We start from the raw sequence: 25,904 nt of genomic DNA on the forward strand, positions 1-25,904 counted from the left end.
CTGTTATTTATTTACATAAAAACACTGATTAGTGCCACAGTTCCACCTCTGAGCAAACAGCAGCTGCCTGTGCAGGCCAGGCTGTTTGCAGACCTGTGTACTGAGAGACCCCCTGCTTCGCTCTGGGGGCTGCATGCTCCAGCTGCCCTGGCTGCAGGGGCTGGGGCCAGTGGGAGTAGGAGCAGCCACAGAGGGGCTGAAAATGGCTCCCAGGTCCTCTTGCCCTCATCTGTCTGAGTGCTGCTGGCAGCTCCTGTTGCTGCCTGCTTGCCCCATTCCTTCTGCCCCATATCAAGTGAGCTAAAAATAAACCCCTACACCCACATGCAATGAAGAAGCCAACAGGGTGCAGCTGTGGTGGTGGCAGGAGAGGGGCTGCAGGGTGCATGCCCACAGACCCTGCCGGGCTCAGGACGTGGCTCTGCAGTGGGTGGGCATGGGTCTGCTCCAGAGCTGTGGCCTGGTAACAAACTCTTCTAATCTAATCTACAGTGCCAGGGCAGATAGCGACATGCTGGATGCATTTTTCGCTAATGGTTTGCCAGGTGGGCAAGGAACTGCCAGGGGCTTTTCTTCCCCAAAAGAGCCACAGCAGGGGCTGGGGGGAGGCGCATGCAGCTGGAGCAGCTGATCAAGGAGGTGCTGATCAAGGGTGCAGTGCTGCTGCCGGTCCCCCTCCCCTCCTGCCACACCTCGAAGGCAGCTCTGCCTGCCTCTCCTCAGGAAGGGGCTTTGCCTATGGGCTGCACACTGACATGGCTGGAAAGGGCCATGAACCACACTGAAGCCTGGCACTTGTAGCACTACCCTCTCTGTCTCCTTGCCACCGGGTCCCTTTCTAAAAGTGCCACAACAGCTGTGCTGCCTCCTGTGTGTGCACTGTGGGCTGCTCGGATCCCCCCCTTCCCCTCCTGGGCAGCAGGTGCCCCCGTGCCTGCAGCAGCTCCCTGTTGCAGCCAGGTGCCCCCCTGTGCCATAGGGGACTGAGGGGTGGGCGTCTCCAGCACCTGCTGCCCTTTCCCAGGTTGCTCCAAGAATGAGGGGCCTCGCTAGCATCCTGGAGTGTAAGGGGGTGCAGAGCAATACCCCCCTTCCCCTCCACTCCTGTGTGCTGCAGGGCGGTCCCCCCACCCCTGCCACAGTATCTGGGCCCTGAGCCAACCTCCCCTGTGCACCCGTGCCAGCATTGCCAGTCCAACCATTCACAGTGAGGACTGGAACTTGGGGAAGGTGGTCGCAGCTCTGAGCAGGAGGGAGCCGGGGATACACACATACACACCACCGGAGGGTTAAGCAAAGGAGTGTTGCACACGCGTAGACTAGGACGGCAATGGGAGAGGGGCTGGTATCATTCCAGCGGCTCAGGCTCCCGGGGTGCTGTTAGCACATGCGCTTGTACGTGTAGATATAGGCCTTGCAGTTGGGACACGTGTGTGTCACATCCTTGAAGTCATCAAACAGGCAGGGAATCAGGCAGCAGCAGAGATCACACCTGGAGCACAGGAAGACGCAGTGTGGTGAGCTTGGGCACGCCCGAGGCAGCCTGTGGGCATGGGGGGGGCAGGAGGGGGAGCATGTGTGGGGTTCACTCTGGGGTATGGGCAAGAAAGGTGAGTACTTGCCCCTGGGAGCCAACCCTGACCCCCTGCTGCTGCTGCGAAGAGCAGCACAAAGCCCCCGACCCTTGGGATGTGCTGCTGCCACTGCTAGAAGGGCAAGAGCTGCGTTAGTGAGCAGTCACACGCCTCACAGAGGGAAGGGCGAGCCTGGTGAGACACATACAGGCACTGAGGCCTGACCTACCTCCACCACTGGGGCAGGGGTCCGGGACAAGCGTCCCATCACCTCGCACACCCACCATTGCTGTCAGCCCTTGTGAGGAGAGACCGTGGCTCTCTGCAGCGCCATAGGTTCTGGCCAGGGGATAGACAGCTCCTGCTCTGACGCCAGGTTCTACACCAGGCCTTTGGAGGTGCCGCCTTCCCCTCCCCTGGCAGAAGCCTGGGTCTCCAGGCACTGTCAGCCCAGGAACCCAGGTGCTGCCCCAATAACACCTCGCTGCCGAGGCCCCTGCCATGCCCAACAGCTTGGCCAAGGCCACCAGCTCTGCTTGCAGTACCTACCCCACGAAGCAGCAGAAGAAGCCAAGAAGGAAGCTCATGAGCCCAATCTCATAGGTGATCTTGGTGGTGATTGCTTGCTGGCAGTGGGGACACACCGTCTGCACGGGGGCACCCTGGAAGATCTCTCCCTGCAGCACTGTCACTGTGGTGGCAGCCCCTGATGGCACAAGCACCGTCGCCGTGTGGCCACCAGGAGAGGGATAGTGTCCCGGGGTAGGGTAGTAGCCCATGGTGGGCTGAGGGCCTGGAGGGGGGTAGTAACCTGCTGGGAATGAGAAACATGCACAGGTGAACGTCTTCTATGTGGCAGGAGAGGCCAGATCCTCACTGCGGGTGGGGGGGCGCCCGCCTTGCTGCCACACCACCACCTTGGGTATAGACTTGGGGCCAACCCTTCTGCAGGCACTGTGCCCCCTTACCCCCCCGAGCAGCCTTGTTGCAAGTCCCAAATGGCAGCCCCAATCCCCCCCCCCCATTGTGTCCCCCCACTCCACTCCTCCAGGCAGCAGGAGAGCATGTGGTTCTGGGGGGGGTCCTTGCCCATCACCACCCCCTGCTTCACCCAGCCCCTCGCAGTACTCACCAGGTGGCACATAGGGCCCAGAGCTGTCCATAGGCATGTGGGGAGGCACGAACCCTGGCTGCGAGGGTGGCTTATATGGGGGAGGGGGAAATTCAGGAGGGGGGATGGGAACCCCCTGGGGCTGTCCCACCACGGGGGCGACGCCATCTGAAAGGAAACACAGAATCAGCAGCCAAGGCAGGAGGCAGCAGAGCTGGTGGGGAAACAGTGGCTTGGGTGAGTGGTCTGGGGGTTGGCCCCAGCAGGGAAGGGTGACACAACCGGGGTTGGGGGTGGGGGCACACCCCCAAGACTCATCCTCCGGGCCACAAGAAGCCCAAATTCAGCCCACGTTACCCACAGCAGCAAGCAGAGCCAGGCTTTGAGTGGGGAATGCTTTCTGCTCTTGTCACTGCCCCAGGACCACCCGACTCCCTGGAGGGTGATCCGGTGACAGATGGAGCCCGGCATCACACCGCCCTCCCCAGCATGCTGCACACTGCGGGGCAGAGCTGTGAGGAGAGGCCATGGCCAGGGCGCTCCCAGGGAAATCACACTTGCTTGGCTCCTGCCTGCTCAGCAATGTCACCCCAACACCCCGAGCAGCTGGGACCACCCCCCAGTACCTGTTGCAGGGGGTGGACCATGCTTCTCTTCTATCAGTGGTGCCGAGGGGCCTCCCGGGTAGGGTGGCGGAGGGTCGTTGGACATGGCTCAGAGTGGCCCTGCAAGGACAGAAGCCTTTAGAAGAGATAGTAGCCTTCGGCTGCACGCAGGCACTCGCCTGGAGCTGCACGGTGCTTGGGGAAGGAGGTGGCAGGTAACGGAGGGGTCTGGGGCTGCTGCCACCACTGCACTGGCCTCAGCTCCCCCCACCATGAGCAGAAACAAGGCCGCAGCCCAAAGCTGGACAGGCTTTAACCCAGGCACTGAATCCAAGGTGTAACATCTTCCTGCTGGCTCTGCAGGGCTTCCCCTGTAACGCCCACGCGTGGTGAACAGCAGCTCATCGGTGCCACTCTCGGCTGCGTGGCCCGCATGCCGGGGCAGTACTGGGCTAGAAGCTGCTCTGCCAAGCGCCTCGGCTGCAGCGTTATGGTACCAAAGATGGGGAAGAGCTGCCCCCCTTGCCCACAGCCACCCAACTCCACCCAGCAGAGTAACAGGCAATGCTGCGCCCCGAGGAGGTGGCAGGAGCCCCTGAGCCTGAAGCACAAACTCTGAAGTGGAGGGTGCAAACCCACAGAGAGCATCTCTAAATACTCTCATCGAGTGAGTGACTTAAGGTAAGACCATCTTTAACAGCTGGAGACATTATTTTACATGGAGTAAAATTTACCTGTCCTCTTCCTTGCAGCAAGGAGCTCAGAGGCCTTGACAGAGCTGAGAAAAACAATTCTTCTGAGCAGCGTAGTTTCGAAGCCAGCTTACCCCACTGAATCTGCATGAAAGGAGACAGCAAGTGAGTTACAGATATGGAGAGGAGACACTGCTACAGCCCTGCCTTGCCAAAGTCCCTCCTCTCCCTGGTGCAGACATGGGGAGAGCGGCTCTGGGTAGGAATCTCCACACATGTGCCCCCTCGATGGCAGGCACGAGGCTATGTGTCTTCGACACATGGAAAAGCCCCACCAACACGCTCTGAACTCCAAGGAAGTGTAACAACATCAAGAACCCTGATTTCCCTGTTTACTCTGGCTCAGCTATATCTGGCAGGACGTGACTAAATTGGGAAACACAAATGAAAGGCTGTTCACTTAGCGCTTGGGAAGGCTGCCATCAGGCATGGGACACGGTGACACTGCTGTCAGTGCCCGGGGAGCAGTGCTAGGAGCTCCCCTTGCGGTCAGAGCAGCTACCTGAAACCCCCATCCTTTGTCCCCGATGGGCCAGGAGCAGATGTGACCCTGCTTGACCTGCTGCCCTTGCTTTCCTGCTCTCCTCAAGGCAGGTCAGCATGCTGCGAGGACGGTGCTGTCTCAGCCAGTCCCACAGGTCCCCGCTCCAGCAGCTCCCAACTGAGGAGGAAAAACACACCCAGGCTACCAGCAGCCTGCAAAAACACCATGGGCACAACCAGGGCAGCTTTGTACCCCAAGAGATGGCCAAAGCAGGCACTGCTGCCACATTACTCCACTCCGAGGCGTGACCGGCAAGGCTGCCCTGCAGCCCTGGCGAGGCACAAACCGCCTGCTCGGCCCCAGGGAGCTCGGGGCTGAGGGGTGCCAGAGTGGGGCTGAGATGGGCAGCACCCCGCTGGGGTCGCTGCTTAGGGAGAAAGAGGCAGCAAGGGTCCCTCCGGCCCCGGCACCAGTGCCATGTGCTGGGCAAGCCGCCTGGGACACGCCAACCTCCACGGCACAGCACAAGCCTCCACGGGCACCCGGCCAGGCAGCGAGCGCTGCCCCAGCCCTGCCTGCATTGCAGGTGTGCCCAGAGAGGTGCCTGTGGGGCACAGCCACCTCCATCTGCAGCTGCTGGGTCAAGCAAAGCCGAGGCCTCCGCAAGCACAGGAAGGAAGACCCATCCCTCCCTGACCTGCTTGGCTTCACTTTATTCCACTCCTGTTTTTCTAGCTCACGCTCCCTGCCTCCAAGCAGCCTCCTGCAAGGTGGCAGGAAATCTAATCAGGTCACAATTCTGCGGAGGAGCACCATTACCCATTGCTAATTGTGGAGGAGCACCATTACCTGTTGCTGATCGCAAAGGAGCATGCAGACCCCCCCAGGAGCCAAGTAAAGCCCTGACAGACATAGGGTCTCCCCAGGATGTCCGTATTTTCTGACATATTTCTCCCTAGAGGTCTGAAGTGGTGTGTTGCAGACACACAGCTTCAAAGTGTAACACCAGGGCAGCTGGGGGTCATCTTCCTCCTGCTTTTCTCTCCAATTTCTTCCTTAAGAGCCAGGGGAAGGAGAGCCAGCCAGGCAGCGGGTACAGCAGAGCTGCCACGGCACAGAGCGCTTCCAGGTGGAGGAAAGCACCCGAAGTGCAGCACACTGCAGAGCCCTCCTTCTCCTTCAGTGACCTACAAAGCTACAAATTGGGCCGCGCTCTTTTTAGCTTCACTGGGGATGTAAAGAAAAGGAGGACTTATTCTTCTGGAAGTAGCCAACCAACCCACCCTGAGCACCCAGGAGCCTCAGACCTTCCTGTCCCCATGCCTGCAGGGCTCCTGGATGAGCCCAGCCCAACCGGAGCATCCCCACATCCTTACGTGGGTACACCAGCCTGCTGGGGAGCTTTCCTTGCCCTCGCAGGCCAGCTGAGCCCACGACTTTTCTAATGTAACAGATCTCCTCCCATTACCGCTCAGATGCTGCCTTCCCATAATGCAATATCTTTCAACACTCCCCAGACTTACTCTCCCCGTGATCAAAGCAGCTGGCGAGAAAATGCAGGAGACAAGGAGACCAAGAGGCAATCCCACCCACGGGCTCCACCAGCTGCTCTAGAAACACCCATCAGATGAAGCAACAGCCCCAGACTGAGCCAGCAATTAAACCTGCCACCTTCACCAGCAGGAAAAGGCAGCCACGAGGGTGATGGCCAGTGGATCTCAAAGCCACGCGTGCACTGGAATGAAGGAAGCTGCAGGGGCTGCAGAGCTGTTCTGCTGTTACTTGGCAGACTCAGTCACTCTTAATGCAATATTCTGCTTATTAAGAGAGATCTGTAAAGAGCGAGATGTTGGCTGCATGCCCTTCCCAGGAGGAAAAGAAAGCCTGTTGCTTTTAAGCCTCTTAGAAGCTGTTTCTCCTGTACTTTCTTATATCTTAATGTCAGAAGCACCAAACCCGCCACCAGAGCGCTCCGTGGGGAGGTAGAGGGCATATGGCTTCCCCTCCATGCTGGGTCAGCGCTGCATGGGAGCTACCCCAGAACATCACTCACCACCCTGGCATGGACGACCCTGCCTTATTCCCTCTCAAAAGCAACGTAGCCAAAGCACAGCAACCCAGATCCTCCCCCTCGTATGCTCATGGCAGCACAGAGAGGCAACCTTGCTCTCAGGAGCTACCTCGCAGCACCCCTGCAAAGAGACAGAGTTTCCTTGAGCAGCACCCACCAGCCACAGGAGAGAGGGGAACCTGGAGCGTGCCCTGCCAGGAGAGCCCTTCTGGGCCGAAGCAGGTTGATGGTATCTGCGCACAGGGAGGTGAGCTGGGAAGATCCAGCTGCTAAACAAAACCACAGCAGTATTCTGCATCAAAACATGATCCCCAGAAACACATAGCAAGGACTCTTGATGCTGGTCATTTCTGGTTTTACCCACTGGCTTTCAGTAAAGCTGACTTACCTTGTTCCCTCTGTCTTGCAAAAGAGAAACAAGACTTCTCCTGCCCACAGCACTGCCACAAAGAGAGAGACTTGGAGTCCGGTGTGAGCTCACAGCAGAGCCTGGTGCGCCCTTCTCAGGGACGATGACCCTGGCAGGCTGCACTTTGCCCCAGAATCTCCAGCCATCCATGCCAGCATGACAAGCCATTCTGCCAGCACACTACAAAGCTGTCCCACGTTAACCATGCTGGTTTATTAAAGCTGAACCACCAGTGCATTTCTGTGTCATGAGAACAGCTTACACAAAACTAGCTGTTCTCACATGGGAAGAAATGTTCCCAAAGACTGCAGAAATTGCATCCACGCTAGAGCTTACTGGAATAACCAGCTGAACACCTGGGGGGAAAAATAAAAGCTTTACAAATAATTTTGGCCAAGTTTACCGGGCTTAAGTTCAAGACGGAGTCACCAATGTCTAGTGCAGGTCCTTTGGGAGCAAGGACCCATCGCAAGATCCTAAGACTCAAAAGGAATTGGTTACCAGTAAAAGGATGAACAGAGGAGACACTACTTCCAGCTAAAAATGCAGATTAGTTGTTCTCAACTGGAAGAACAGCTTTTACTGGCTCCTCTACTTTAAACTAGCTACAGAAGATGAACCCACCATCTCCTCACTGCAAACACTGTTCCTGTTAAACACAGGAGATAAGCAAAGGGCCCCCATGGGCTGGCAGTATGGCAAACAAAGTAGAACAAGGATCAAAGGACAGAGGGGAGCTGCTAGATCAGCCCATTCCTCTTTCCCTCTCTGGGAACAATACCCCAAAACATCCCTTGACATGCCAGTGGTGTGTTGGCCATCCTGCTCCTGCTATTCCCTTGGGAAGCCTGTTCCAGGCCCCCACTGCTCCGACAGCCTTACAATTTCTACTTTATTTGTAGCCAGTCTTGAGCCTGAACAGCTTTCCTCTGCTCCCTGCTTGCTGCAAACAGCCATCACACCCTGACTCAGACTTCGTTTTGCTAGGCTGAACACACCAAGCTCTGGCGGGGTATTTCTGCACTGTGTTTTCAGTGCAAGCCCGTTATCTCCCTCAAGTCTAGACTGGCGACCTGAAGCCATGCTCGGCTGTGGCAACGGCAACCATCGCCCATGCTGGCAGGCTCTCCGGCGCACGCTGCTGCAATATGGATGGGACAGCAAGTTGTGGCTGGTCTTGCTGCTCCAGCAAGCTTCACCTGCCCTGTGGCACTGCCGCAGGACTCCACAGGCACAGCTGGCCAGCCGTCGTCCTCCCCTACCGTCTCAAGGCTTGTGGCTTTTATGGGTAGCTTGGATTCAGTGTGGACACAAGGGACTAAACCACAGCTGCATGGGAGCCTACATGCAGGCTAGGCTGGAGATTTGCTAAAGAAAACAAAAGAGAAAAGATCCAGATTCCCACTGCTTCTATTAGCCCTGCTCGGGCACAGCAGCGTGACAGACACAACCAGGACAGCACGACTCCATCACAGCCCCAAAGGCAGAAAGGGCTTGGCAAGCCCTGGCTATGGCTTTGATCCGTGCATCCTTCCCTAAGGCTGGCTTTGTGCTTCCTCGTCAATCCAGGGTCTCATTCCAGGCAGCTTCTGGGTGAGGAGGGGAACAAACACATGGCAACAGGTCTCTAGATCCCCCACAGATCAGGGCATAACTCCCAGCCCCAAAAGGTTTCCCTACAGCAGTGAGCACAGCCAAAGAGCCAGTGGGGCAGCACGCAGCCCTGCATGAAGGAACACAAGGCTTTCTAATCTGCGTCCTTCCCGTGCTCAGCAACCCCGGCTCTAGTTAATTAGGGATTGATATCCCAAAGCCTGCAGTTCCCATTACTGACACATCCAAAACTGGTGACCACAAAGCTCTCCCAGCTGCTTACAGCAGCGATGAGAGGAGCTGACGCGTTAGGGTCCAGTGTTGCCCGCTGGCTGTATTTTCCTCTGCTACATCACACAGGATCACTGCAGAAAGAGTTTGGGATTCAAACATGGCAAGAGGAAAGGTCTGCCCACCCAACCTGCTCTCCAAACAGGTATGGTGGGCACCACTTGTCAAAAGCAACTGAACCATGGCATGCAGCGGGACCAGGGAACACTGCACCACCAGAACGGATCCTAGCTGAACATATGCTAACACACCATAAAATAGATAATTTCACAAAGAGAACAGTCACAGATAGTTTCTGCACTGCTTGGAGACCCAAAGATTTGGTCTGTTAACGCCATTTTTTGCAGACAGCAGCCGTGTGAGCTTCAGGCTGCTTCCTCCCGGATTAAATCACCAAGGGTGAGACAAATCTGAGAAGGACGGACCAGATCGCTGACAAGTCTAACTCATGTGCAAACCTTGATGGTGCAGCCCTGGCCCTGTGCAGCTCTGAGTCAGCCTCACAGCGCAGCTGAGATCCACTCCCACGAGCAGAAACATGGTCTGTGTTGTCCTTGCTCCTCCCACATTTGATAACTGGAGACCCACTGCTTTGTTTTACCTATGCGAGCAGTGGCTCCAGCCACTGAGACAGGAAGCAGCATTTGTTCATACTCAGCCACGTTCAGTGATGTTGACACTTCAAAAGCTGCTACTGCACATTTTTGGAGCTCTTCCTCCACAAAAAAATAACTTCCGATATTTAGAAAAGGAAAAAACACACTAAAATTAAATGAATAAGTAAAAGAAAAGGATATGGCCACTTTGCTTCATCACACATCAAACAGACGCAAATTTCAGCTTCCAGGCTTTTGTAAATACATCTTTAAAAGCAAAGTCAAGAGCTCCAAAAAAGTTGGGCTCCCTCACTGAGGCCAGAGTCTTTCCTTTTAAAAAAGGAACAGCATTGTGGCCAACAGCACCCCAGCTTTCCTGGCCCCAAGAAAGCTACCTGTGTGCCCCAGGCTTCTACCTGCTCTAGAAACAGGGAAATACAGAGGCTAGGAAGGCAAACAAATATGCGAGGTATGAGCACAAAAGACAGATCAGATGCTGACAAAATGTCATTTGACCAAAAGCCTGTTACCCTTTAAAAGGTCTTTAGGGGTACCAAGAAGAGACTGAACCAAGCAGTGTCAGATGAGAGGTGGAAAGAGCCATACCCTGACCGTGGCAATCACAATTGCCTTCCTCCACAACGGCATTTCTGAGCAGCATCTCCAAAGCCAGCCTGGACCTGCTCTGCAGTGTGTTCTCCGCGTTATACCTGTGCCACAGAGCAAGTCAGGGACGCTGCCCCCTCCACACGCATGCCCGCTCGCACACAGCTTGCAGGGATCTGGCTCAACTCCCACTGCTCCTGGAAGCACCACGCGCAATCCACAGCAGACAGCTCTTACCTTGAAAGGAAAGATGGCAAAAATCCCTGCTGAAAAAGCAGTATCAGTGGTTACTTCTGCCTGGTTTTTACGCGGAACAAAAAGAAGAGATGTTTTCCCTGTGAGCGAGCCAAACTTCCCCCTCAGCCTTGCCTCTTCCCATGCGCATTTGCTGCCTCCAGCCTGCACACCATCTCCCCAGAGCCAGGAGGGAAGGAATAAACAGATGACAGTGCTGCAGCCTCCTTTAGAAAGAGGATGCCCTGGCAATCCTTGACCAGGTGGCCTGTACCCCCTCCTTTACCCCGCTGTTAACCCCAGCAGCACCTCCTCAGCTCATCATCCTGGTCCTGGGCAAGACAGCAAGAGGGCGCATGCCTACAACACACACGCGCAAGGCGCAGATGGAAACCCAAGTTAAGGACTAACGGAAAGGTCTGTTCTTTTTCTGAGCGACTCAGCTGCATTTCCCAAAGCGCAAGCCCTTGTGCCTCCAGCACTGCTGCCAGGGAGCACAAACCCACCATGCAGAAACAGCCAGGCTGCTCGCAGAACAGCAGATTTCTCCCACACTTCTGCAGTCAGATTTCAGCTGCAGAAAACTGCTACTTCCAGGATGGTCAGGCTCTTTCTTCAGTGCAGGAATGGAGAGCTCTGCTGGCAAAGCAGGACAGAAGCAGTCCTTTAAAATTAAGGACTGCTGGAGGAGAAGGTTATTCACCATTCAATCCCGCTACGTCAGACGGCCAAAGCTCCCCACTCCACTCTACAGTATGCGAATCTCTGGAGGAGCATCCCCATTGCAGTCATTTACCTTGGGACCTCAGACATGTCATTTGACCTTCTGTGTGCCACCATCACCCAGCAGGCAAATCGGCTAAGAGCAGGATCCTCACTGGAAGCCAGGTGCTGTGTCCAAAGCAAGATTTCTCAGGGCATTAAATACAAAGCATACAAATACAATCAGATGATCTCCACGACGCAGCCCAGGCTCAGCTGTCCTCAACCAGAGATTCAAATTACTGCTTTGCGCAGCTCCTCTGTACGGATATCAGAAAAACCGGACACAAAATCCCCCTGCTTAAGACAAGGATGGTTTATCTGCAACACCTACAAAGGGTTATGTGCGGGAGGAGCATTTGTCAGGACCTGCTGCCGCCTCTGGGATTCTCTCCAGCGCTATTCGCTTCCAGATGGGCTGACCAAGCGCTTGTTGGCTCTCCACACTGGGGCTGCAGAAACAGCGTTGCCAGGACCTGGTTAACCTGAACATTTAAAGAAAAACCAGCCAAAATTAAAAGAAAGAACTGGGCTAGCTCTTTGCTCTCTGTCGTGGGCTCCCAAGCTGCAGCACACAGCTGCAGGAAGCATCACGCATCTGCAGAGCTCACCATGCCGGTGGTGACATCTGACAAGAGCCAAGAGGGGCTGCAAAGAAGCCTGTGAGCTGCCAGCGAGGAGAGGCCATTACCCTACACTTCAAAACTGAACACCAGCCCTTACACATTTAGGGGCACCAGGGAAGGCTCAGGCATGCACAGAGCACTTTGGACCACCAGGGCCGCTGAACACAACCCCCAAAAGACAGTTTTCTGAACACAGAGCAAGCACAGAGCAATCTGCAGCCAGGCTGCCTTGCAGGCTGCTACTGGCCCTGGTAAACACTCCCTCCCACTCAGGAGGTGCTTTCTATTCAGACATTACCAGTTGGTGACCTGGCCTCATGAGAGAAAAGAGACTACAATAGGCCAGGTGTTCTCAAGGATGCAAAGATGCGATTTAAAAGAAACATGAAAGACAAACCTGAGCTCCTCTGCACTTTAGCAATCTGCTCCAGGGAGACTTAGATGAGAAAAGGAGGGTGCCGCAAGCCAAATCTCTGGGGAGGCAGAGAGCTTTTCCGTGAGACTTTCACTGAAGTTTACAAACAGTCCAAGCTAATGCTTGATAACATCCACGGGAAAGCACCCACAGATATCAGCAACTGTTGCCTGGAGTCCTCTGCACCTACTTAATTTTTTCCCTGAGAGGATAAATACTGCATTACCTCATCCATTTGATATCTAGTTAATAATGTTAATAACATAACCTGCAATAATCTAGAGCAAATAAACCCAAGACGTACTCCAATACTAGTGTTTTAACATAACACCAAACTGAACTGTACCACAAGAGTAGTTGTTAATTTAAACAAACAAACCAACCTCCAGCTCAAGAAGCTTAACAGCAAGCAGAAGTCCCGGAGGAGATTGGGAAGAAGCTCCACAGTTCCTTACATTAAAGACAGTCACAGCTCCATAGTTCACCTCTAATGGCAGCCCATAGCAGATGCTTAAGGACGAGTTAGGAAGCAAGTGAAAGCAGAATGACCGCCCTGTCAGTCCCTCCCACTGCCAACACTCAGGGTTTTAGAGATTAGGCAGCCTGGAGTTTCTCCACGGACCACCCTAACTCCTTCATAGCCCACCAGCTCGCAGAGCTCTGCCACAGACAGCAGTAGCAAGGTCTGCTCTTCAGTTACCTACACAAAAAAGTGACTCCTGCTGTCACAGTCTGCTGCCTGCCCATTTCAATGGCACCTCCCAGCTCTCGCACAGAGAAGATGAATACAGGATGATTACCCACTATGCCTCTCAGCACAAGTCAGGATTTTGTAGTTTCCCTTCCCAAAACTATACTAAAAATATTTCATTCTTTTATGCACCCTATTTTTTCATTACTCCCTCATTCTGTAGAATTTTTTGAGAGAAAGTCAAATAATACAGCTACATCGTCGCTGAATCAAACTGATTAGATGTGTGACTTCCATTAAATAACACAGTAAGCTCCAAGGGAGGAAGAAATTAGAGTCATAGAGGATCAGCGCTTTTGTGGAGATGTAGCCACATTTCAGTTTCAGAATTAATCAGAGCCCAAGAGCCTATTCAGAATTCCCTTGCAGATTTTGCAACACAATGAAATATTTTTGAATACATTGGTGGTGATTCCAGATCCATTTTCCTTCCAAGAGATGTACAAAATATGTGTCACGGTACTGATGTTTTCTTCTCCGAGGCATAGCACCAGCTTGCTATAGGACCGACTCCAGCCTCCAAGAACATTAGCATTTTCTATCCTCACAGATACCCCTGCCTTGGCAGCAGAGAAGCTGCTGACATTTAGATTTAACAGGTACAGTGTCACCTTGCCTTTTTTTTTTTCTGAGGAGTAGTGAGAAGTGCTCTGTGCCACTCAATTTTATTTAAGGCCATGGCTCACTCTTTGCAAAGAGTGGTTTGGGGTTAAGCAGGAGTGTGTGCATAAGGTCCGAGATCTCTCCCGAGTCCTCCTGCCAACAAGGAGGACCCATGCACATCCAGTGATAAGCGCACGGGAGGACCTTCTCCGTGCTGAAGCCACTCACGTTATCACACCCACCTTCTTGTTCCCACGGCATGACCAGACCTTCCCGTTTCCAGACCAGGACCTCTCTCGGGGTGGCCCAGGGCCCTGCTAGCGTGGGGCTTACTCGTCTCATGGCAGTTTGACAGGAGCAGGGTACCCTGCACTCTCCTGCTCCCAAGCCCAGCTCATCTCGGCTGCTCGAAGACAGATGACAATGTCCCAGCTCCCAGAGGGGGAAACCCCCTGGGTTAATCAACAGCGACTGAGTGTGCCCAGTGCTGGGTCATCTCCAGCAGCACCACGGTGGCTCAGAAGGAGCACTGGGATGCACCCCTGAGTCACACGCAGCTCCTGCCGGTCCCATTTCTCCATCCAGTTCCAGCCAGACTTGGCTAGCTTGCACTGACTTCCCAATCCAGGGAAGTAATTTTTCTCCAAAGCATTTCATGACTTTGGTTTCACCTTGCAGCACCAAGTTCCTGCCAACCCCTTTGTAACCCCTTCCCCAAAACTCTGTTGCTATCTGCTGAGCAAAGCCACGTAATGAGCTGCTACATATCTGTCCCTCAGATCACGTCAAAAGCTACTTCCCCATGAGCCTAATTTGCCACTACTGCTTGCTTAGAGGCAACGCACAGCAGTCCTGCCAGGGGAGACAACAACGAAGACACAAAGCCACATCGTTAGCCTGGCTCACTTAAACGGAAGCAGATCTAACAAGAACATTGACCAAGATACAAATCAGCTAGCCAAGTTCAGCAAGATCTGCAATCAGGCACGCAGAGCTGTATTTCCTTTGAAAACAACAGTGAAAGAAGAGAGATGATGTCCTCATACCTCTCCAGGCCACAGCTCCAGGCACCATCCTAGTTTTGGCATGCATAGGACATCACCTGGATACGAGCCACACCGACTCCAGAACTGCAGACAAAGCAAGCAGACTTCTTGCTGAAAATCTAGACACAACAGCTGGATTCAAAGCATCCCTAATATGCAGCAATGCACCTCCTCGAGTCCCAGCTCTAAGCTTTTCTAAACCCTTTCTCTGCCTCTCTGTCAAGGCAACACCTCACTGCTTTACTGTTGGATGAGACTGGTGAAAATTCAAGCATGTAATACCAAGATGCCCTCAGGACAGGTAAATAGCTCAGGTGCTCTGGAGAATTCGGGACTGAAATCCTCTCCTGAGCCTGATGAAGACAGAGCAGCTCCCATAGCTACAACACTAAACAAGCTGGGAACTGTTTTCTCTCTCATCAGAATAGCCCACCAGCCAGCTCAAAACTGAGCTCCCACCGTGCATCCTGAACTGTGGCACCCAAGAGGGAGTCTGAAAGCCTGAGCATGGCTAAAATAACACCACCTGTAGCTTGAAGCCAAGAACTTTGGGGGAACCTCCATTCCCAACATGCAAATATGTTCCAGATGACATCTCTGTGGAAGAGCTACAAGAAGCCCAGGAGAAGAGCTGATTTTTTCACGGCAATGGAAACAGTCTCTAGTCCCAGCTTCACACTTTTGCTGAAAGACTATGTTAAGATTTTGGAGGAGCTGAATGGTCACAGCAAAGCAGGCGGGAAGAGCAAGCTGAGCCTTCAGCACACACCCGTACCTCCTGCGAAGACTTCCTTATATACCATAAAGCAGAAAAAGGTGCTAAGTTAATTGGAAGACAAACTGAACACCTGTTTAAGAAAAGGGCAGAATGCACAAGCTAGCAGCAATTTATCCAGTGCTCAGTTTAAAACACAAGCCCGAAGGAGTCAGCAGCAGCATGGAAATCCCACCATGACTGCTCTCCTCCACTCCATGTTCCAGCACAAGGCTCCAACGCTCCCCTTCTGCCACGTGTTGGGTGACTGGGACACGTGAGGACCACAAAAGCATCCCAGGTTGGAGAGTCACCGCAGCAGAGGTACAGCATTGGCTTTGGCCCATGGTTTCCTCCCAAAATATTGCTGTGCTGAACCCCAGGGGTTCCTTTGCGTCTCTTAAAAGGGTGGCATGCTACTTATTTGGAGAAACAATCAATAAAATTCAAAGGACTGATTTTCATTCATCACCAGCCAGAAATTTAATCTCAAGTTAACAGCACTACCCTGAACACAGATATCAAATCTATCATTTAATTTATCTGCTGTGGGTACTAGCATGAGTGGCTTTTACAGCTGCAGTGAGCAGGGCTGCCTACATCATGACGACTAATTTATTCTCAGAAAGGCTAATTTAATCTGGCAGTGAATGTTCTCAAAGCCTCCTCACACAGAAAAGCTTTTATCTTGGTTGGCTTAACAACAATACAGCATATCCAAAAACGTGGAGGGATGCTAAAGAAGAACACTACCCCTGTGTTTTGAGTCTTCCAGTACTTTTGTCTGAGAAATTTCTCTTGGTAACCACAGACTTTGAGAAAACATAGAGTGCCTCTGTTTTTTTTAAAAAGCCAGCTGTATTTTCAAGGCAAAATATACAACAGCTCAGGCTACTTCCCCCTCACATGCAACTGTGTCTTGACAGAAAGCGCTGTGCTCTTAATAAAACTAAAACCTAGCAAAGATTGTTGAGTATTAGATACCACGTTCACTTCCAACTGCATGTCTGTATAGGAAGAGTGGTGGCCAGCATGCCTGGCCTGGGGCATACTACCTACCACTGGAAAGTGACTTTCCTGAACCCACACTACAGAGTAATAAACTTCAGAAGAAATTCAAAACCCTCCATGTTAAGAAGCCGTGTAACTGTACCAGGAAGTATTTCAGAGAGAACATCCTTCCAATTTCCAGCCTCTGCTGTCTGTGGGGGAGGGCAATAATTAATTAAGCAATCAGAAAGCTTTTTTCATTGGTTTTAAATTCTAGTTCATATTTTCCCCTTACTTGTGAAAGCACACACAGAGGCAGCATGCATCCAAAGTCACACTTAGCCACTTGAACCGGCGTGCGCTGCCTCTAAGCTCTGCAATGAGAGTCACCGTATCACCTGTGACATACGGCCACGGCATGAAGACATGGTCCTCACCTGGATCTACCCCTTGCAAGGTACATCACTGGAGAGCCAAGCACAGCCCCTTGGAATTAGAGGGGCTAAAACAAGGGGGGTTTAAGCTTTACAATAGACAGCTATACCAGTCTAACACTCCATGCTCTTGGGAGCGCCACCACCATCCTGCTGCAAAAGAAAAGCTGGTGCTGTGTAAGGATCACAGCCTGGATCACGCCCGAGAGGGCTGCTTTGGTACAAGGGCAAGAACACACCCCAGATGGCATCCAACAATTTAGGATGATTCAGTAATTCAGGAACAAGGAAAAAATCAGAGGGAGAAAGAGCATTAAGACAGGCCAGAGGAGAAAAAAAAAATAAAACCACCACCACAACACTCCCCTTGTTCCTATCTGTCAGGAATCGCCGTCCCAAGAATAGCCTATTCAGAAACCAGGAAACTCAGAGAGCAGCAAGGAAGGGCTGAGTCATGGCCGCTTGAAAAAAAAAAATTAAAAACCACAACAACCCAAAAGGGAAGGAGAAAAAACATGGAGAACAGCTGTTCTGGGTCTTGGAGATATGAACAAGTCAATCCAGAACCTATTAGCCAATCTTTATTTTTAAAAGCTCTGAAAACACATGGTACTGCCATAAAAAGCAGTCAACCCTCCCTCTGCTCCTGAGAGGCAAATTTAGCTCTGGTTGAATCAGGCAAAGTTGGTGGTGCTTCCCAGCACCAGCCTCTTGACGCAACACCCGCTTGGCTGTGCACGGCTGCCAGGACACAAACTGCTCCCCATTTATGCCCTGATCTTTGCCTTTAGTTGTTCCTCTACAGCATTAGCACCCCAATATCACAAAGACTTACAGGCTGGACAAATGCTTTCCAGAAGGGAAAGTGCAGTCCATTTCAGGGATGCTATTAGCAGAGAGTGAAGAGTCGTTCCCTTAACCCACACTGGAAGGACATGAGGAAAAGCATGGCTTGGACAGGTTTCCTACGACTCTCTGCAAATGGCCAAGCAGAAGACAAGTGCTCCCATCTCACAGCCAGCCTCAGCACTGTCTGTCTAGCCCCCAGGAAGGCCAGGCTACAGTTAAGTTTTGCTCAAGTCTTCCCACATGACAATCTTTGTTCCGTGACCTAAATGAAATCAATTTTACAATAATCCTCCCTGGGACAGTAATCTTATTCACTCACTCATAATCTAAAAGATTATACCTGCTCTCCAGCTGTGAGGCTCTAGGAGGAAGCACAAGGGATTTTTGAGCAATGAGGGCTTATTTTTAATACAATTCCTCAGCAACCCCTCGCAAACTAGGGAGAGGGCTGTATCTTTTCAATCAAATAACTGTGCTTAAAACATGTTTGGAAAAAAACCCCTCCAATTCATTTTACCTTGCACTGTGAGGTACCGTCAGATTAAAGATGCAGAGCTAAGAAGCGGGAAGACCCTCGGAATCTATCCCTGCAGGGAGGGGGCTGACAGTGCCTGCCATCCCCCAGACTCTGGCAGACAACATGCGCACACGTGTAACCCCGCCTCAGCCACCACATCTCGTCTCAGTAAAAGATTCAATTGTGAAATGACATAAGTCAGGGCTTCCTTCATAAAGATATCTGCCGCAGATACCATTTGGGGATGTCGGTGCCCAAAAAACGAATACTGGCTGAGATCTGGAGTGAGGTGGGAAGTGTACTGTGTCTACACATACACCCAACAGCAAGAGAGAGCAAGCCTCTGTGCTTTTTCTTTTTACAGCTGAAAGTCCTTCTATTCTGAAAGTGGGCTGTATTTTGGGGTTTTTTTTCAGGGAGCTAGTATAAACCACAGGGGCAGCTCAGAGAGCTGAACTTACCCCTCTGCAGCAGTCGAAGAGCCTCTCCCTGCAGCCCACACAGGTCCCCAGGTCTCCCACTGCCTGTCCCAGGCAGGGCAGGGGAACGCATGCACCCAGATACACTGGCTGGGATAAGTACAACGCCTTCACACGTAGACCCAGCCTCGACACTAACTCCCAAAATGACAACTCAAGGAAACTGTCCTAAAGCAAACAGGTTCCCATGGTTCAAATTGTAAGTAAAATTCTTTTTCTCTGCGACTGCGCAATGCAATGAGTAAATAAAGATGAAACATAGCTAGAGCATGGGATGTGCATGTACCAGGGTAAGATGTGATGGATGGAATTTATGATCAGAACATGGAATGCAAGATGAAACAGTAAGTATGTAAACTTCAAGCTAGGATGCTCCTTCCAAAAACACATCTTCCAAAACCGTTAACAGGTAACCAGCCTGCTAGGGCAAGGTAGAGAAGATTTTCTTTCTAAATGCAGAGACTGGGTATCAAAGAAGGTTCAAGGACAAACACAATAGGGAACGTCTACCAGCACGCTGGTTCAGGGCAGAGGGACCACTATCTCAGTGCAAATGTTTTATCTTAAATTCTCTTAATCTATGTATTATTCCATTTTCTTATGTATAAAGGAAGTAAAGGAAACATAACTATTACTAACGCAGAGTTACCTTACTAATCACAATAGGTAATAGAGAAATATATTACTTAATTTCCATGGAAAGTCCCAGCTCAGTTCTTCATTCTCTGATCATCTCAGGTTTCATCATACTAAGAGGTACAACATCGAACACACACAGCCAGCAGCTGTTCTTCACAATTCCTAAGATGCTAATTACATTGCCATCTTTTGGGGTTATTTCTTGTATTTTCTTACTCTAAATGCAGGCCTGCTAAGAGAATTCAGATTAAAGACAGCTGCACTGAAGTGGGGCCTCACACAGAAGATGTGCAGTATGAAGCAGCTTCCTTCCTACCTCCATCCCCTACGCAGATCTATGACCAGCACAGGCCTGCTGTACTCTCTAGACTCTCAAACAGCCCTTTTTCACCACCGCAAATACAACAAATTTTAGACTGTGGCCACAAGGCAGCTCTGAATGAATAAGCCCAAAGCAAAACTGTAACAGCAGCCAGGAGTTTCCCTGAGCATTTCATGTCAGAAATAAAAACTGCGCTCCCCCTGCCTCAGAGACTTTATACTGTCGAGAAATGGGTTGTGGTTTCCTATGGCATCTGTTCTAATTGTGTTCCCTTTGATCCGAGAAGGAGATACGTCCTTTGCAGTGCATGCAAATATCTGACACTGCTTATGAAAATTGCATTGCTTCTCTCCAGTTGGAAGACTGATACCAAGTGCCGACTGGGAACAACAGAAAAACAGCAAGGTGAGCATCACATCCCAAGGCAGAATTTGCTCATCATGTGGTTTTTGAAGGAAAAAAGGGCACATACACATCTGTGTGCTCGGGTGCCTTACTCTGAAATCTTCAGGAGAGTCAGTCGGTTTCAGGCTAGAGTACTTCACCTGCATAACAGTTGCAAAATCAGGTCCTGGAAGCAAAACCAACCAAAAACCTCCAACAACTTGCAGAATAACTTAAGTTCCCACTACAAACCATCACTTTTACTGCATTGGGGATAAGGGAAGAGTACTGTACAATTAAAATCTTTCCTTTTAGAACATCATTGACTGCTGCTAAGAGCCATGAGGCATATCAGCATCTATTTGTTGTTTTCCAACTCTGCTGTCCGCCCTGTTTTCAGCAGCTTTGCACACATCAGTCTGGGAAAACACCTTCTCATCGCAGTTTGATGAGAAGTTGGCATACCTGTCTAGAAGCTTAAAGGTATATTCAGTCCTGCTGCCTTCATTATTATTTTAATCTCTGTACTAGGCAAATATTATTTCCTCCTTGTCTCACCTGGCAGTCATCAATCTTTTCCTTGGCTTGGTGGCAAAGCTGAGTAAATGTGAGCCTGCACGGAGAAAAACTATCACAGTACTGACAGTTCGTTCCGCACACATATGGAGCCATGGTAATACCAGAAAAAGTGACGCACAGCCCTGTTGCAGACCCTACAAAAAATGCTATTAAAAAGAATTTTAAAAACTTAGCTTCTTTAAATCTAGTATATTCTCTCCTGATTAAAGCAATTGTAAGACATCAAATGTAGGGCTTTACAATGGTACCACAAACAGATGTAGAACACCTAATTTCATACTTCTCTTTACCCATAAGCAAAAAACTGGTCTTGGATCAGAGCAGATACTAGAAGTCTGTGTATCTCCTTCCAAAACCGCTCCTCCTCATACTGGAAGATGTCTGCATCAACCACACCCTTTAAATACAAGTATTTATCTGCTAAGTTCACACCTGAAGGGGAAAAAAAGATGATCTTCTACATAATAAACTTACTTTCATCCCTTCCCTCGCTATGTTAGTGAGTAACACTGGCAATAGGAACACTTCTGCAGATGAGAACACTGTACCAAGGACCCAAAACCCCCTGAAACACACAGTGTGGGTGTTGTGGACAGGCTCTAGACCGGCCCCTGGCTGAATGTCCTTCACCTACAGGAGTGCATTAGCTGCGCTCCCAGAGTGCATCTGCCAGCTGTGCTTCATCCAGAAGGAAGGCAGCCGCTGCGCTTTGCATCACTGCATGATTTCCCAGCACAGAAAGCATGGCTGATTAGGAAGTGACCTTCAAAAGCATGCTCATAAACCAAAACAAGGCGCTGACAGAGACACCCTCCCTCCTTTCATAACAGCAGCAGAGACAGAGTTCCAGTCAGAACAGAAACACGAGGAACTGAATTTCAGAACTGAATTTCAGGTGCAGGACCTGTTGAGGGAACACAACAAGAAACTTAGCATGGTCTTCCATCTTCTTAAGAAGGGCTTAGGTTCTGAAAGAGAAGCGCTCTCTCTCTTAACTGTTCCATTCACACCTGTGGCAAGTTCTCTCCGTACTCAGCACACAAACATGCACACCCCCTCTCCCAGCACCTCCCTGAGTCCAGCCCTGAGCAGACACAGCCACCGCAGCCCCACCACCCATACAAATAGCAGCTGAGGAGGACTTACGCATGTTTGCTCCACTTGGCATCACTCAGTGGACATCTAGGGACATTACTCCGTCACCCTGCCCTTGTTACAGCCTCATCCCCCATCTGTGCTCAAGCCACACCAACAGACAGCCTCGTATCAGTTCCTAAAGTTGTTGCCTCCCTACATCCAGGCAGGAATTCCTTCCTCACGTAACACCTAAGGAGAACAGAGCAGGTACATCGCTAAATGCTTCCAGGGGTTTCCTGGGGGGCATACACATTGCTACAACATTTATACATTTCAACAGAGAAGCCTTTGGGAAAGGGAAATTTTCAGCCTGCACTTTCCACATGGACCTGAGTTTGTTTAGTTCCTAAAAACGAATGAATGACATACTATGGTTATACGTCATGCTACACAATACTCACTCTGGTTTCCTCTACTGCCTACTCCAGTCACATACTCTGGAAAGCAGAAGGGCTCCTGCTGAAATGAAAGCCCCATTTCAAGCATGTTGCTTGAAAGGGAACAAACAGGAGGATATCTCGCATATTCACAAAGTGTTTCTCAGCAAGCTTTACATACAGCCCAAAACCACTATAATTATCATTTAAAACATTTATACTTAAAAGCGTTGCGCCCGACCTAGTCTACCACCTGATAGTTTAGGCTCAGCCTGGAACGTGACAACCGCCAGTACCCCACCAGTTCTCACTGGTTCAAGGAGATCATCTCTGAACAACTCTTCCAGTGACACCTTGGGCCAAGGGGCACATACCTATGCTTGCAGCAACTTGGGGAAGTTTAACCTTGAGCGTGACTCCTGCAGACGATCCAGAGGACGTCGGCATGGTGGCGTCCATCCCAGCCTGCCTGTTCCCGCTCTCCTGCATGGTCCTGGAGCTTTTCCTGGGGTCCCAAGCCCCCTCCCTCCATTTAGCAGCAACCACAACCCCCTGCTTTAACAGCTCCTACCCTTTTGCCTCTCTAGTCCCCTTGGGAGCAGAACAAAAATCTCACCACTCTAACGGTTAAAGGCCTCCCAGCCTCCCACGAACATTTATTCATTGGTATTCTTTGTTGTGCTGTGCTACCCGTTAGCTGAACGAGTTCTCCTTGTTTCAAAGGGTTCACACTGCCGATGTGCTGACGGACAATATCATATCCATCATCATAATTTCTCTCCCTGCTCGTCAAGACATTCGAGCTTCTTTCAGCTCCTCTAAAATGGGCTCATCGCTCCTGATCACTGAACGGGCAGTTCCAGCCCAAGCTCGCCTCTCCTGAGCAGGGATGACTGGAAACACACACACTTGGACCTAGGCCTGGCTCCCTCCTCTCCCGGGGATCTGGCTGGGTAAGGGATCATATTTGCTCTTCTCACTGCTGTGCCGTGCTGGCAGCTCCCACCCGTCCTCTCCGCAAGCTGGCACGACCTCGGTCGGGCCGGAGCGCTCGCCTTACAGTGGAAAGTCTTTTCCCAAGTACACGACCTGGCTTCCCATCCGATCGAATTTCATCCTGCGCCCGCTGCCCCAGCCCTCCAGCAAACCCACCCCGCTCCTCCCGTCCCGAACCTTCCCTCCATCGCTGAGGGTATAAAGCTGAAGCTGTGCGAGATTTTAGGATCACCCTGCGGCACTTTGCGGCCGCTCCGGTCAGCGTTAAAGAGCAGTCTGAGACCAGGGCTGCCTCCTCCTCTCCCCGGCCCATATTACCGTCTATCCACACCTCTTCTCCCCGGGACAGCTGGCTCCGCAGCAAACACTCCGGCCTTGGCCGAGCACAGAGACCTGCCCTCCGCCTGGAGAACCGAGGTCCTTCCTCACAGAGTTAACCGGCGATTTATTTTCATCCCGCTTCTTCTGATCAGCGGCGGTCGGTGCTGGGCTTCTCCTGCGTCCCCCTCCCCGGGCTTAGCGTCCCCTCGCCTCCAGCTCGCCCCGCTGCCAGGAGGCCGCCGCGGCCTGCCCGGGGCTGGGGGAGCACCGGTCCCGCCTGGCCTGGCCTCCCTCCCCCCCGCCGCCGCCACCTCCTCCTCCTCCTCCTCCTCCTCCTCCCTCGCCCGGCCCCGCCGCTCTCCGGGGCCCAGCCGGGCCCTGCGCCCGACCCCCGCCTCAGCCTCGTGGGGAAGCACCTACCGGCTCCCGGCTCCCGGCGGCGGCTCCGGGCACCTGCCGGCTCCGGGGCGGGACGGGACGGGACGGGGCGGGGCGGGGCGGGCGGTGCCGCGGCGGGGCGGGCCTGGGCCGCGCTCTCCCAGCCGGGCACCGGGGCCTGCTGGCCCACGCTGGGCCGCTCTAGGCCGGGGCCTGCAGCCCCCGCCGGACCGCGGCCTGCTTTCCCCACCGCCCCCCCCCCCCCCCCAACTAGGCCGCGCCAGGGCCCGCTGCCCCCGCCGGGCTGCTCCGGGGAAGGGGCCGCGGCAGAACCCCGGGGCCGTCTCCGCGGAACGTCCCCTGTGACCTCAGCCCCAGGTCCCCCCGCCAGCGTCCCCGGCCCGCGGCGTCCCTGGGGGGGCCGAAGGCAGCGTGGGCGGAGCTGGTGGTCTTGGCCTTCGGCACGGCCGATGGCGGCGGCCCCCAGGTCGGCGGCCTCCTGCGAGGCCTCCCGCAGCACCTCCACCCGCAGGAGGCCAGGGCGCAGGTCGGGGAGGACGAGGGGTCTCCTGGAAGCCAGTGTGGCCGGGGGGAAGCCCTGCTCCCTCCATCAGCAGAGGCGGCCGTGGCTGGGGAGGGCGGAGGGGCAGCCGAGCCAGCCCAGCGGGCCCCCGGGCACCGCGGAGCTGCCAGCCCCAGGCAGGGCAGCCGCCAAGGAGTGGCAAATGGTGCGGCTGAGGAAGAGGGTGGAAGCGATTGAGGAGGGGACGATGAAGGGGAGAAGCCATCCTCGGCAGGGCACCGGTCACGCTGCTGCATCCCTGCTGCTGGCTCACCAGTCCTGCCCTACAGAGTGTCACAGCAGGCTGTGCCCCGTGCCACGTCCTGCCCTACGTGGGGTCCTGCCCTATGCCATGTGCTGCCCTATACAGTGTCCTGCCTGGTGTGGCATCCTGCCCTACAGTGTCCTCCCCCACACAAGCACCCTGCCTTACACGGTGTCCTGGCTTATGCTACATACTGCCCTACAGGATGTACTGCTCTGGGTGGCATCCTGCCCTACACAGTGATGTGGCCATGTCATGATACCTGCTGTCCCAGGACCAGGGAGCCCAGCAAAGTGTGGGGGCACCTTTCCAGCTCCAGTGGCCCCAGCTCCACTGCGGGGGCTAACTGAAGAAGAGCAGTATTTTAACACAGCCCCTGGCCAAAGGTGGTCTCGGTCGCTTTCCAGCTGACCCCAGGGCTCCAGTGATACTTGCTCTGAGATTTAGGTCTGTTGGGTCTCATCCTGCCCTGGCAGCTGTGCCTGGGGGCTGCGGTCACCCTGGGCTGCAGCACACAGCCCCCGCTCCCCTGGCAGGAGCAGCAGCATCCCTGGCAGGCTTTTCTTCTCCTTTCTTCCCTGCAGCACAGCAAATGGCTGAGCTGCGGGTGACAGTGGTGCTGCCTCACAGGCAGGCTGTCCCCATGCCAAGGCAGGACCCCATGGGAGGCATTGCCATGGCACAAGTTCAAGTTATTTGGCTGTTCAAGTTTTGACTCTTAAGTGAGAAACACAACGTGTAACGTCAGAGCCATCTTCCTTGCTCAAGCCACACATTGCAGCGCAAGGATGAGTTGTGGCAGCCTTGTGCCCTGCTGGCATCTCCACAGGCAGCATGGGGCTGGCCCACAGCAAACCCGACTCTTCTTCATCCTTTGTAAGACCTGGCAGCCCCAGGCCAGTTCCATCTCACACATTGTGACCTTGGCTTTCAGCACAACCACAGAGCAAAGGGAAAAGGCAACAGCACTTTGCCAGGGCGAGGAAGCTGGAGCTGGGATGTTTGTCACCTTTTAACATCTTTCACTTCAGTTTAGGGGAGCCCCATAGGCATGGCCAGATGTGGCTGATGCTGTGGCAGCCCTGTTGGGTCCCAGAGACACCCCCAAGCCCCAGTCCCTGCTGCGCACACCTTAGCCTCCCTTCTCTCCGTGTCCCCTGGAGCCCATGGGGACCCAGCATCATGGACAAAACCTGTGTTCCTCCAGTCATGGACATGCTTCAGAAGATGCTCACCACCGTCTGCTCCCTGAAAACCACCATCGAGGGCTTCCAGGAGGAGCTGCAGCTCCTGAAGGACAATTTCCAGAAGGTGCACGCACAGAGCTGGGACAGTTGCTGGAGAGCTCTTGGCAGAGGGGTCGGGCTCCCTGGGGACCTGCACGGAGAGCAA

The 25,904-nt window shown here is 52.9% G+C and overlaps 1 protein-coding gene across 8 annotated transcripts; it reads right to left on the minus strand.

Moving 5' to 3' along the window:
- Nucleotides 1-9: 9 nt before the first annotated feature.
- On the minus strand, nt 10-25,904 carry CDIP1 (cell death inducing p53 target 1). Of its 8 annotated transcripts, none has more exons than XM_049835408.1 (6): nt 11,123-11,392; nt 4,025-4,126; nt 3,312-3,426; nt 2,707-2,853; nt 2,124-2,388; nt 10-1,492 (listed from the first exon to the last, which is right to left on the minus strand). In XM_049835408.1, exons 3-6 carry the CDS (start codon nt 3,394-3,396, stop codon nt 1,381-1,383), a joined length of 609 nt encoding a protein of 202 aa, XP_049691365.1. In that variant the 5' UTR covers nt 3,397-3,426; nt 4,025-4,126; nt 11,123-11,392; the 3' UTR covers nt 10-1,380. The 8 variants fall into 8 exon arrangements, with proteins under 8 accessions (XP_049691365.1, XP_049691366.1, XP_049691364.1 ...); XM_049835409.1 differs by having other exon boundaries at nt 12-1,492; nt 2,124-2,385; nt 3,312-3,410; nt 11,123-11,390; XM_049835407.1 differs by lacking the exon at nt 11,123-11,392 and adding an exon at nt 25,748-25,904 and having other exon boundaries at nt 14-1,492; nt 3,312-3,410.

This window comes from Accipiter gentilis, chromosome 33 (genome assembly GCF_929443795.1).
Source record: "Accipiter gentilis chromosome 33, bAccGen1.1, whole genome shotgun sequence".
Taxonomy (NCBI): Eukaryota; Metazoa; Chordata; class Aves; order Accipitriformes; family Accipitridae; genus Astur; species Astur gentilis.